We start from the raw sequence: 12,674 nt of genomic DNA on the forward strand, positions 1-12,674 counted from the left end.
GATCTCAGGGTCCTGGGATCGAGCCCCACATCGGGCTCCCTGCTCAGCGGGAAGCCTGCTTCTCCCTCTCCCACTCCCCCTGCTTGTGTTCCCTCTCTCGCTGTGTCTCTCTCTGTCAAATAAATAAATAAAATCTTTAAAAAAAAAAAAAAAGAACGTAGTTTATACAGAACTCAAATCCATTGTCTGTCATGTAACTCTGGTCATATCCTGGTTAATGGCCAACTGGTCTTAGATGAGGTAGAAAACGGTTCCCAGAAGGCTTCATGTAGCAAAATGGGCCAGGACTGAACCAAGTGAGTATAATGAATACCAATTCCAACAGGTTAGAGTTCCCCAAGGTAGTCTCATTTACCCAGAAAAGAGCTGTTCTTAATCTGAGGTCCACAGACCAGTTCAGTATTTCCTGGTAATAACCTAATGCTTATAAATGATATTATTAAAAAATCCTTTTAGGTAGCAAAGAAAAGGACATTAAAAATAATAATTATGTATTTATTCTGATGTTTATTAAGCATAACACACATAGCAAAATAAAATTCCTAATTTGATATTTTTTCACAGGCCTTTGTTAGGGAAAAGCAATAAAGTGACTTAAAGACAAATTCTAAATGAGCGAAGAGTATGGATCATCTGTGGACATGGGAACACTGGTCCTCGAATAAATGAAGTCAGAAGTCTGTAGGATAAACAGACTCTTTACAATGGAAGCAAAACATGGTGGATATGTGATTTTGTTCATGTTCTCCAGGTCTATGGGACTTTTACAGGGGTTTTTAAGAAGGTTAAGAAATGCTGATGCTAAGGGTTTGGGCCAATTACAAAATGAGGGTCTAATACTCCTCATAAAGTATCCAAAATGATTCCCCATCCACGCAGACTGGCTGCTGAATCTCATGTATTTAAGTATCTCTTCTCATTGCCACCAAGACGCGGTGCTGCTCGTCCACAGAGAGAACCATAAGAGGATGGGGTTGAACTACTGGCGCTAGCCAACGACCAACAAAGCCTTAGCGCCCAAGGACCAAGCGCCTTAGGCTTCAGAGGCAGGAGGCTCTTGTTATGGCAGAGCTGCTGGTGTCCAGGAGAGTAAAGCTGGTAGGAAATGAGGTAGAGGATTCCAGTCGTGTCTGGAGGAGCTACTTAAGGAATTCCTAGCTGACTCCGCCAAGTTGTTAGTAGCACTCCAGGAATGGAGCGTAGTGAATGATCAGGTGACTTATTTTCTTTCTTTCTTTCTTTTATTAAAAGATTTTATTTATTTGAGAGAGAGAGAGATTGAGAGAACGAGTGGGAGGAGAGGCAGACTGCCCCTGAGCAGGGAGCCCAACTTGGGACTCAATCCCATGACCCTGGAGATCATGGCCTGAGCCAAAGGCAGATGCTTTAAACGACTGAGTCACCCAGACGCCCTGTCTGGTGACTTTCTTGAGCATCAGTCTTATTTAAGATGCCAAAGAAGCGGAGCCTTCGATAGCTCAGTTGGTAGAGCGGAGGACTGTAAGATGCCAAAGAAGACTCTCAATTCCTATTCAGATTAATATAATGGTTGGCAACTCTTAATCTTCTTTTATGTAAAAAGACTTCCTCTTTATATACATTCCGAAAAAAATGAAGTATCAAGAAGAAAATGCCTGTGTGGCTCACTTTGGATAAAAACAAAAACAAAAACAAAAAACAATAGTTTCCCATAAAAAGGTGCTGAGTAAGGGACAGGCGAGGCTAGGTAGGGAGAGACAGGTAGGGGGCTATGTAACCAGGCTCACAGAAACCCCCGATGTGGAGAAATATTATAGACAAGATACTAACTAGAAAGAAGGAAATATAACACATCTACCTTGTTTGTTCTAAATATAGATGCAATATTTTCATAATATTTACAAATCCACCTTGTTTGTCCTAAATTTATAGATGAGGTATTTACCAAGTTCCCTGGTCAGTTTTCTATAAAAGACTGACCATAAAAAGCCCTCAGTGGCAACCCATCGGGGACCCCTCTCACTCTAGAGAGCTTTCCTTTCTGTACTCACCTTCCCCTAAGAAACTTCCACTTCCATCACCCTATTGCCTGCAAGATTCATTCTTCAACTCTGTGAGACAAGAACCCTGCAACAGTGCCATGTTAGAGTTAAAAATGATCAACAGGTATGTCTTCGTTTTGGAAGGCATTGGTCACTTCCCTGTGGATGAGGGCTAGCAGTATTCTAAGACTGAAGTCAAATGGATTCATATATGCAGCTTTATTCCTTGTTCTTAGAAGGACAAATCTCTCTTGAACCTACGGAATATGGAAGACAAGGCTTGTAAAGATCATTATCAAGTCTTCCAAGAGGTAGGAGGTAGAGTGCTTAAAATATTTTGCATTTGGGAGTGAGTGTAATTTCATAGGTGAGTGGGGCTATATTCTATTTGGAAGATACTCTGGGGACACTGAAAGAGTTTAGGGGCAGGGACTGGGTGAATGTCTACTCAGGTTTCACAAAGGAGTTAATGTATTATTAAAGCTAATGGGCCCCTACAAGGGAAGTTAATGGATATTAAGTTTGCTTAAATGAATTACATATTAACAAAGTCACAAGAAATCTACTATCTGCCAATTTAGATAATATCTGATCATTTCTGTTTTCCCATTATAGGGACATTACAGCACAATAGTTTTAGTGATATGAAAATTATAAGCATGATGCCCATAATGAAGCTACATAATGATGGAGATGAAATGAATTAACAAGAAAAACCTGCATTATGTAATGTTAAATTGAGGCAAACTCACAGAGTAAGAAAAGGTTGGAATGGGATTAGTGTCTTAGAAGCAACTTTTTACATTTAATTTTAGCCACAAGGTAGAGAAGCGATTAGAAGCCACTTTTTACACCTTTCCCTGGCCCCTGTTTTGCTCAGGCAATGTATGCATGTGAGAGCGATTGTGGCGGGCTGAACGGTGGCCCTCAAAAGACATGCTCACTTCCTAGCCCCGGAACCTGCGTATATGGCCTTATTTGGAAAGAGAAGTCTTTGTGGATGTAATCAAATTCAGGATCTTGAGATGAGACCATTCTGGATTAGCTGGGTGGGCACTAACTCCAACAGCAAGTGTCCGTCTAAGAGACATGCAGGGAAGAGAAGACCGTGTTGAGACAAAGCAAGAGACTAGAAAGACACGGCCAGAAACCAAGGAATATCTGGGACTCCCAGAAGCCAGAAAAGGCAAGAAAAACTCTTCTCCTAGCGCCTTTTGAGCAAGCGTGGTCCTGCTAACCTCTCAATTTCAGTCTTCTGTCCTCTAGAACTACAAGAGAATAAATGTGTCGTGTTAAGCCACGGAGTTGGTGGTAATTAGTTATGGCAGCACTAGGAAATTAACGGAAGAATTAACAGACTGTAATGCTTTGCCTTTATCAGACCCCCGGCGGTTGCCTTTCCAACCAGACTCTTGCACCCTTCCCACTATGCACAGTCAAGTATCAACTGCAGTCTTTCAGAGGCTCAGTTACAGAAGCTCTCTGATAAAAAAGTGAGAAGTTGGCTACTTGGCCACAACTTTGCTGCAAGGATGGTTTTGTGCAGAAAACATTTTGGCAAGCAGAAGAGTCCACAGAGAAAACAAGGAGAATGTCTTTAGTTCATTGGGCACAATGAGGAGACAATCTCACTCCCCACGATCCAGCTGTTATCGATGAAGCCATTGAGATTGTGGCACCGATCCCAAAGAGTTCCACTTTTAAACTCATTGCCATACTTTAAGCTAAAAATGGAAGAGAACATGCACTTTAAAACAAAATGCTAATGGAGAAGGGGAATAAAAGCCCCTCTATAACAAAAAAATTCAGCACTTCTGCTGGGGCTAAGAAAGTGGGAGGGACTACCCTACATTGTGAAGTTGACATAGAAATGATTATAGTCAACACTCATAAAATGCAATTAATTAAGTCATGTGATAGAACAGATTGGAATCATTTTAAGGTTTTCCATTTGGGTTAAATGTAGTATTTTGAAAATCCTCTTTGGCACTCTGTAGTATGGCAGTGTTTCACTAAAATAATCCTTTGATTATTTTACTACTAAGACAACAAGATATAAACTCTATCATATGTATTCAATAAATGGCTTCTGAAGAGTTTTTAAGCAACTGCTACTCTATGCCCTCAGGATAAAATACTCACGTACTGCTACGATTTGAACGAACGTTTGTGTCCCTCCCTTCCCAAATTCCTATGCTGAAATCCCAGTGCCCACTGGGATGATATGAGGAGGCGGGGCCTTAGAAAGCAGCTCTGGAGATTCTAGCCCCTTCCACCCTGAGCGGACATAGGGAGAAGGCACTTTCCGAGCCAGGAAGAGGGAAGGCTTTCTTTAGAACACAACCGCGCTCGTGCGCCTTGATCTTGGACTTCTTAGCCTCCAGAATGGTGAGGAATCAATGACTGTGGCTTAGGAGCTACTCACTCGGCGCTACTTTGTTAGAGCAGCCTGAACGGCCCAAGACAGGTACTCACACTGCACTTCAAGGTACCGCTGGGTCTGCAAGTTTCCGGTGACAGCTGGGTGCTCCACCTGACAGATCACTGGGACCCCGTCATCCTCCTTGTGCACCTTCAGCATCAGCTGACTGGTCACAGTGTACATGTCTGACCACTCCTCCACCTCCGATTTGCCTGGCGGACACGGAATATACCAAGAAATCAGAGTCGCGTGAATTCCTACCACTCTGTTTCTATAGACTCCTCTCCCTGCCCTGACATTGCTATTTTAACCGAGATGATGGAAGCCACTTGGGATAAGGTTAAACGGTGGGTAGGTAACGGGTAAAATGATAATTTTCTACTTTTCAACCTTACAGGATAGTATGTAAGATGCATTTCTACCCCACATAATAGATACTATTTTTATTTAAATATATTACATATGTTGTCTTCTATCTTAAAACCTCCCACAAAAAGGCAGCTGAAAGTTGAACCACTTTGCCATCTGACTGCTTATGGCATTTTGGAGGAGGAAAAGAGAAGTGCTTTTCACCCCTAACCACCATCTGAACTTGAAACGTCTAGTAGGCTGTCATGCGGTTTAAAAATTCCAGGACATCATCCAAATCCCCGAAGTAATTCAATCAGGAATAGAGATATAAACAATCCCCTCTGCCCACCCCCATCAGCAACAATTAAGAGGGAAAGTAACTAAATGGATTTACATAATTGAAATTGTAATTGAAATGTTTAAACTCTGAGACTTTTAGAAGACCACGAAAAAACAGCAACAAAAAAACCCGCAGTGGCAGTGGGTAGAGCAAAGTAAGATAGAGGCTTCGGGCCAGACGGGAGACACGTCCAAGAACACCCAGAAAAGGAGGGGGGAGGCTTCCGGATGGGATGAATAGGCCAAGGCAGCCCCTTTCCTGAACTCAGCACTCCCTGGGACATGGCACACCATTAACTTTCTTTTAATGTTTTGTACTTATCGGTAGGCATTTAATGGCTCAATTCACTTAGAAAAGCAGAGGGGAAATGAGAAACTCCTTCCTTCCAAAACCATACCTAGGAAATAGGAGATTAAAACAGAGCAAGCTTTTTGAAACTTAAGCTGTTATATATAGATTTATCTGTTTCTAGATATAGATTTTTATATCCCCTTTCTAAAAGGCCTTATTCTTTTCTTCCTGGCACTCTTGATTTATTCAAGAAGCACACGCCGAGCACTTACCTTGGCCCAGATACCAGCCACATGCTTTACAAACATTCACTCATTTCATCTGCCTAAGAATCTCCTACAATCTATAATATTAATATCCCCGTATTAGCTAAGCACAGCTGGCGTTTCTGTCAAATGACCAGAGCTGTCTGGCCCCCAGTTATTACTTGCAAAGCAACCTTGGAAAGCAAGGGGTAGGAAGGCCGACACACACGTGTTAACTCAGGATGACTGACACAGAAGGGTCAACTAGGGGACAGGCTGTGGCTGAGGCGCTGGCTAAGGGGGCAGATATCTGAGGGTACAGGAATCAACCCTGGGGCGGCCTAGGCCCAGGTTAAAGGAGTGGCCTGCATCACTATCACAAACTGCAAACTTTGCAAAAGAGCAGGCTGGTGAAACGTGCACGTGAGTTACAGATTCCATGAGAAAGGGGGTGCCTGCAGATCCACAATTAGGATACGAGCCTTCCTGTACTTAACACACCTGCCCCTACAGGAAAGCACAGTCAGCAAGCTGATTGTGCAGTAATCCATGTTAGAATGACTCGGAATTCACCATCAAGACTGGTAGCCTTTTTTTAAATGTCCAACATGAGAATTTGGGGTGCTGACCCACCCGAGGTCACAGGGTGAATGAGAACTGAGGGACAACATGGACACCCGGAGTTCAGGGGACACCTCCAACAGTGACTCTTCCTGGTCTAAAGAGTTCTAGTTCTTTCTGAGCATCGGAGTCAAAATCTAGCAATACCACGAACCATGAGAGACTACGGACTCTGAAAAACAAACTGAAGGTTCTAGAGGGGAGGCGGGTGGGGGGATTGGTTAGCCTGGTGATGGGTATTAAAGAGGGCACGTTCTGCATGGAGCACTGGGTGTTATGCACAAACAATGAATCATGGAACACTACATCTAAAACTAATGATGTAATGTATGGCGATTAACATAACATAATAAAAAAAATTAAAAAAAAAAATCTAGCAACACCTATCACCACAAACCCTCAAACAACAGGGGGAGGATATGAGTTAGATTCAATAAAATGCTTTTATGCTCCAGCTTCAGATGCATTTAGCAATTGATTACGAGCCCTATCTAAGTGGGCATTTTTGTTTTAGGGGCATGTTTGGCATTCATCTTTAATTTCCCTCAAGGTGTGGCCCTGCTGGAGTCAGGTGCCTGCCTACTACTTCTGGATAGGGCAGGCTGCCCCTCACCTTTTAGCTCCTTGTTCCCTTTGAACCACCTGATGGTCGTGGCTGGTTTGCTGGCCATGGCGGTGCAGTTGACTTCAATCTCCTCGCCCTCCACCGCTGTGTCTTTCTGGATATCGATCATCAGGTTGCGCGGTGGGACTACAAATTAAACACAGAATCCATTTCTGCACATAGTCTTCTTTTCATTAGAAATTCGCACCACCACTACCAAAAAGAGGAGACAACTAATGGACATTCCTGATGGGATTTTAAAACAAACTGCCACCGGAGGGGAAAAAAGAAGTACAAAAGTCATCATCAAAGAGTGTGAATTATGTGAAAGTTGTTAATTCAGAATTTCTTTCCTAAAGTTATCTTATAAAATGCCCAGCCTCCCACTCCTAAGTCATCAGTGACCAAGTTATAACAACAGCAGTATTAGTTATCCATCGGTTATTAGAAAACTGACCAGAACGTAGATCTAAAAGTAAGACGAGTACACATGAATGAATTTATCATCCTCACCAGGAAGGATCTGGAAGGACTATCTGTCCTTGAACTCAACCCTTCGATTTCAATCTTCATATGAAAGATTCCAAAGACAACCAGCAAAGATCAAAAACTTAGAGTCCCTTAAAAGAATCGCTCATCATAAACACACACAGAAAACTTGTGCTTTAGAACCAGTTTCGTTCAGTTAAAATTATCCACAGAGAACTGGGATACAATCATGACTTCCAATGGACAGCGTAGTAATAAAATCCACAGGATGGGAAGATGCAGTAAGATAGGACATGCCAGTTAATTTGTAGTAATTTTTCCATGTTCTGAAATCTGATGCTCCAGATTTTAGAAACCAAGGTGAAAAAGACTATTAAGTGCCTGCAAGTCCATTTTATATGTCAGAATTAAAACCACTCTTCTTTAAGCATATTAAGCATATATAATAAGACGGAATAAAATGTTTGGGGGATAAAGTGCAGAATATCAAATCCAGAGTAGGTAGGGTGACGGGGACGGTGAGAAAGCATGTTATCTTTTATGAAACTGAGTTGACGGCGAGACTTCACATCAGGTGCAACCTACCGCAAGACGGAGCTTCTTGAAATAAAAATCAGTAAGAATACGGAATTCAGCAGAGTGAATCTCAGACTATGTGCCCTGACCACCATGAATAAGCAAAGACAGTTCTGAGACTTATGATTAATAAGTTTCTCAACTCAGAAGAGAAACAAGAAATTAAATATGTATAAACATGCCATCCTGATGATCAAGTTGAATAATAAATCTCTGATACCACTTCAATAAATTATGGGATTAAACCACGTATTTGGGATTTCCAACTGTTCGAGTCCAATGTAAAATTCTGTGTACAGGAAGACTTTTACATTGAATTGAAGCACTTGAAAATTCCTACAGAGAACGATGGAAAAGGAAAAGGAAAAATGGTATGTTGCATATGTTTCTCAGCAAGACAGTGTGTGGGGGGTGTGTGTGTGTGTGGGGGGTGAACATTAGAGCAAAAGCGGGCCTCTTCTTTGTTCACCGTGTAAAAGAACACATTTGCTCAATTGGATGTGTTGCCAAAGTGATATGGCCCAAATGAGTAGTTAAACATGGCAGAGAACTACCCTCGCTTACATTAAAAAAAAAAAAAAACAAGCGTAAAGAAAGATAGTCTAACATCCAATTTGGAGTTGCACATCTGCCAGCATTTTAAGAGACACGGAAAGGCAGTGACAGAAGTAAATGGGACGACTTCAGCTAGCTATTTCCTGAACGTAGATATTCTTGCCAGATGACAATCAGGATGGTTATAGATTTTCATCACACACACCTACAGAGTTGATAGGGAATACACACAGAGACTAGATGTTTTGGACCAACAAATACTACCAAATTCTGAGTGCGGTATTGTAGGAATATTGAAATAAAATGCTATTGTTAGAGCAAATGTCAGAGGAAAAGACTGCCCAAGCCTGAAGAAAATAAGATCTCGGTGAGCTAGGAGGAGCAAAGTAAGAGGCAAGAAGATGAAACCACCAAAGAGTAAAAGACATAGGAACGCCCCCCCGCCCCGCCCCCCACACGGAGAAATGAAAGTCAGACGATAGTAATTCCTGTTAAGGTTCAGACAAAAATAAAAGGAGAGTGACGGAAATCATTCCTGATGTTGGCATATGCCATCCCGCCCAACGAGAAATGGGATTGAGTACAGTAACTGAAGAGAGAGCACGCAATTCAAGGAAATTCAAACTGAGTAGGGGAGACTCCGGGAAAGCGGTCCTCTTTGGATAGGACAAAGAGGGCAATGGAGCCCATCGGATTCCAGCCGGCTTGTGTAACTTTGGAGAAAAACCCTGCTGGTGGCTCTGTGGTGACCTGGGAATCTTGACGGGAAGAGATCCCGGACTTGTTAAGAGGTTCCAGCACGTGCCACGGTCAAGTCTCAATGGCACCCAGCCTCCAACACAGGCTTTGTCAGGTATTTGTGTCCTGTGTGCTCCTGGGGCTCTTTCCTTCATGCTCTCCTTACTCATGGCCTGAAGACAGCTTAGCTCTCCTCATCACAGGCTCCCCCTGACTGCCACTAGCTCTTCCTCTTCCAGGGTATTTCTCTCTGGGAGATGGAGGCGGTCACGGAGACAAGAGTCTGCATTACCAATCATGTCTGCCGGTTCAAGGGAAGGAGATGGAAAAGCGCATGTATAAACGAGGCCAGAGGAACATCTACCAATGCCTCTTAGATTTTGTTTGGAGGCTCAGAGCCTGATCAGCAGCAAAGAGACCCTCTTTGTTACGGATTACCTACTGCTTGGCATCGCCCATGCTGCTTCTTCCTCTCCTGCAACACATACACCATCAAGTCCCCTAACCCTTCTGGGGGACGCCGGTACCCATGCTAGGTCCTCGGGTCATCTTCCCGAACAGCTGACATCATCTAACTTCGTAGCTAAAGTAAACATGTGGACAACTCGCCACGTTGTGGAAAACGGGACCAGAAAATAAAGGACTTATTTGTCATTGAGAAGAGCATCCTGAGAAAGAGCTGAGTGATTTTATTCCAAGTCCACAGTGTTCTCAAGAGTGTGGCCAGGATTTCTGACTTTACTAAGATGAGAAGAAACAGTCAAGGGTAGTGGGAGCTGTGTGGTTTGCAAACCTAAAATCAAATCTGATCATGTGGGTCACAATGGTTTATTGATATTATAAAGGTAACTTCTCTGATTTTTTTTAAGAGCAAGAAAGCTTTGGAAAATATAAACGAGGTGATTTAAGTCTTTCTAAAAAGAAAAAAATAGGGTCGGACAAGAAAAACTTAAAGTTTATTTTGGTCTATTAATTGTACCCTGTTTTCCCTTCAACTCCACAATGTCTACTCTAATACAAAAATGATTAGTAAAGTATAAAAATCCATTTGTGGGAAAAATGAATTAAAACTGCTACTAACCAGAGAATACACTTAAACGTGCTCTACTAAACAGACACATTTAGTAAAAACTGCCTGCGGCCATTAATGAAAATAACCAAAGATGTATGTAAGGAGGTGCATACAGATGAAAACCTGAATGGAAATCACAGGGAGAAATACTAGAAAATATCAAAGAAATGTCAAGGTTCTTCTTAGCTAACCTCAAATCTATAAGAGTGCTCATTATAAACATTACGCCTACAACATTAAAAAAAAATCAGCAATATCAAGATGAGTCACACGTTAATTACAACAAAAGAGGAGTCTTAAAGCTGATCAGTATGTGAAATCTCACTCCAAAACCCTTTGAAATAATTAGGTTCTCCTGTTCCTGGAATCTTAGGAGTGAACACTAATCTTAGAAGGACAGGACTGTAATAATATTAGCTGCTATTATCAGTAACTATATTTATCTTAAAGCAGTGTATTCTCTTTCTCGTTCCACTGTTTCCACGAATACTGGTATAAAGAGAGTTCTACACTATGATCTAGAGAAAGGAACCAACTCACACAAGTGGAGGGAGTGAATGGATATCCTAACAGGCACCCAAATGCATGCAAAATATCATTGGTGAGGTTTCAGTTTTTACAGGGATCAGATAATACACGTAATAGTAACTAACAAATAACCATCTCTACGTCTTGTAATTATGCTGAAATTTTTGCTGAATGCTTCAAACAGCTAATAGACACATGCACTAAAATGAGCATCTTCAACCTATGAAGAAGTTTGACAGCTGTGTAAGTATATATGGAGTCCTTTTCAGAGAACCATAGATAGAAACGAAGATGCTAATAGATCACTCTTCATTCATTAGAATATCTGAAAATTCTAACCCTTAGGAAAAAGGTTTGAATATATGAGTATCAGTGGAAATTGTCAGATTTTGGAATATGAAAGACTCAAACACTGATGACAACAATTTCACTCCGTCAAAGAATCCTAGAGTCAATTCAATGGAAAGAATATTAAATGAATACATAATATCTGCAGAAAGAGCATCTACTGGTATTACTTTCAAGTATGTTTAAGTTAATGCTTCTATACAAGACAAGCAAGAACCTATTACTTCTAGAATAATCAGACCTCCAACAGGATTACAGGCATAAATGCCTCTCAAAAGTCTAGTGCTGTCATGTTGACTCCCAAGCACTGAGTATATTCAGTCAAACTGGCCCAATCCAGTGGGTCCGCGAACAAATGTCCCAGATTCCGGAAACTGACAGGCATTCAGTGCTTGCCTGTGGCCAGACCTACTCCCAAAAACAAAAGAGGTGCACCTTCAGGCACATTTGGGATTTTACTGAAAACAACCCAGGCTAAAAGACACAAAGGTTGTGAGACAGAACAGTAGGGTCCATTTCAAGGTCTAAGATTCTAGATTTGCACCATGTGCTTTGTAACCCGGGCAGCATGGCTCATCTCTCTTCTTATCACTTCCTCCCGTGGAAGATAGTCATACTTAAAAGGTACAGGTAGAAAAATACTCTGAAAGCTATAATATTCCATTCCATTGCTGTTACTCTTATGGAAAGGCCATAACCAACGACGGGTCAGTGGGCAGATGGTCGGCTTGAAGTCTGTGTATTCGAGTAACTCACTGGCTGCACAGTGTTTTCAAATACTTCTCAACAACTACATGGACAGAACACCTCAACGCACACCTGCAAAATACCAAATTAAGTCATCCCAGCAAAACCTTTCACACTGATTATTTCTGCAGGCCTAATAGGGATTAATGCTAAAATTAAAGCAGACACGTACATCTGAAAGTCATCTATCGTCCAACACAGACCACGTTAGAAATTGCATGACCTGACATGGACTAGGACTTCCTAAAATCAGTATTGCTCTCATCAAGAACATGTATGGAAGCACTAGGGACATGTTTTAGTTTAATGAATGAAAAAATATTTTCCTTTTTACAGCTGTGTTTAAACAGTAATGAGGCAGCAGTCCAGTATGTACATCCATAAATACATATATGTTCACACACACCAAACAGAAACGTCCTTCATATTTATCTTTCTTCCTTAATCTTCGTATCATTACACCAAAAAGCTGCACTCTGCCGCCTCAAATAGACTTTGATTCATCGTCTTTCTGAAGGTGTAAATCAGAGATCTTGCCTCATTCTACAGTGTATGTCCTTGAAAACTCGCTTTCAAAAATCCAAATCAGCTGCTGTTATGTACTGGTGTACACATTTGTCTAAAAGGTGACTAATTCAGACCACCTTCAGCACAGGAGTATCTGCTGACTCTATCAAAATCTAAATATGGAAACTTAGCTACTGGGATTTTCCTGAAAATCACAAT

The 12,674-nt window shown here is 41.6% G+C and overlaps 1 protein-coding gene across 5 annotated transcripts in view; it reads right to left on the reverse strand.

Moving 5' to 3' along the window:
* Positions 1–12,674, reverse strand: part of CADM1 (cell adhesion molecule 1) — a 318,338-nt gene that overhangs the window by 50,663 nt on the left and 255,001 nt on the right. For all 5 annotated transcript variants that reach the window (XM_032427714.1, XM_032427713.1, XM_032427712.1 and 2 more), the window contains exons 4-5: positions 6,905–7,042; positions 4,497–4,655 (exon numbers count right to left, since the gene is read on the reverse strand). In XM_032427714.1, the coding sequence (XP_032283605.1) occupies positions 4,497–4,655; positions 6,905–7,042 (297 nt within the window). The remainder of the gene's footprint in view (positions 1–4,496; positions 4,656–6,904; positions 7,043–12,674) is intronic.

The sequence above is a fragment of the Phoca vitulina genome, unplaced genomic scaffold (genome assembly GCF_004348235.1).
Source record: "Phoca vitulina isolate PV1807 unplaced genomic scaffold, GSC_HSeal_1.0 scaffold38, whole genome shotgun sequence".
Classification (NCBI taxonomy): Eukaryota; Metazoa; Chordata; class Mammalia; order Carnivora; family Phocidae; genus Phoca; species Phoca vitulina.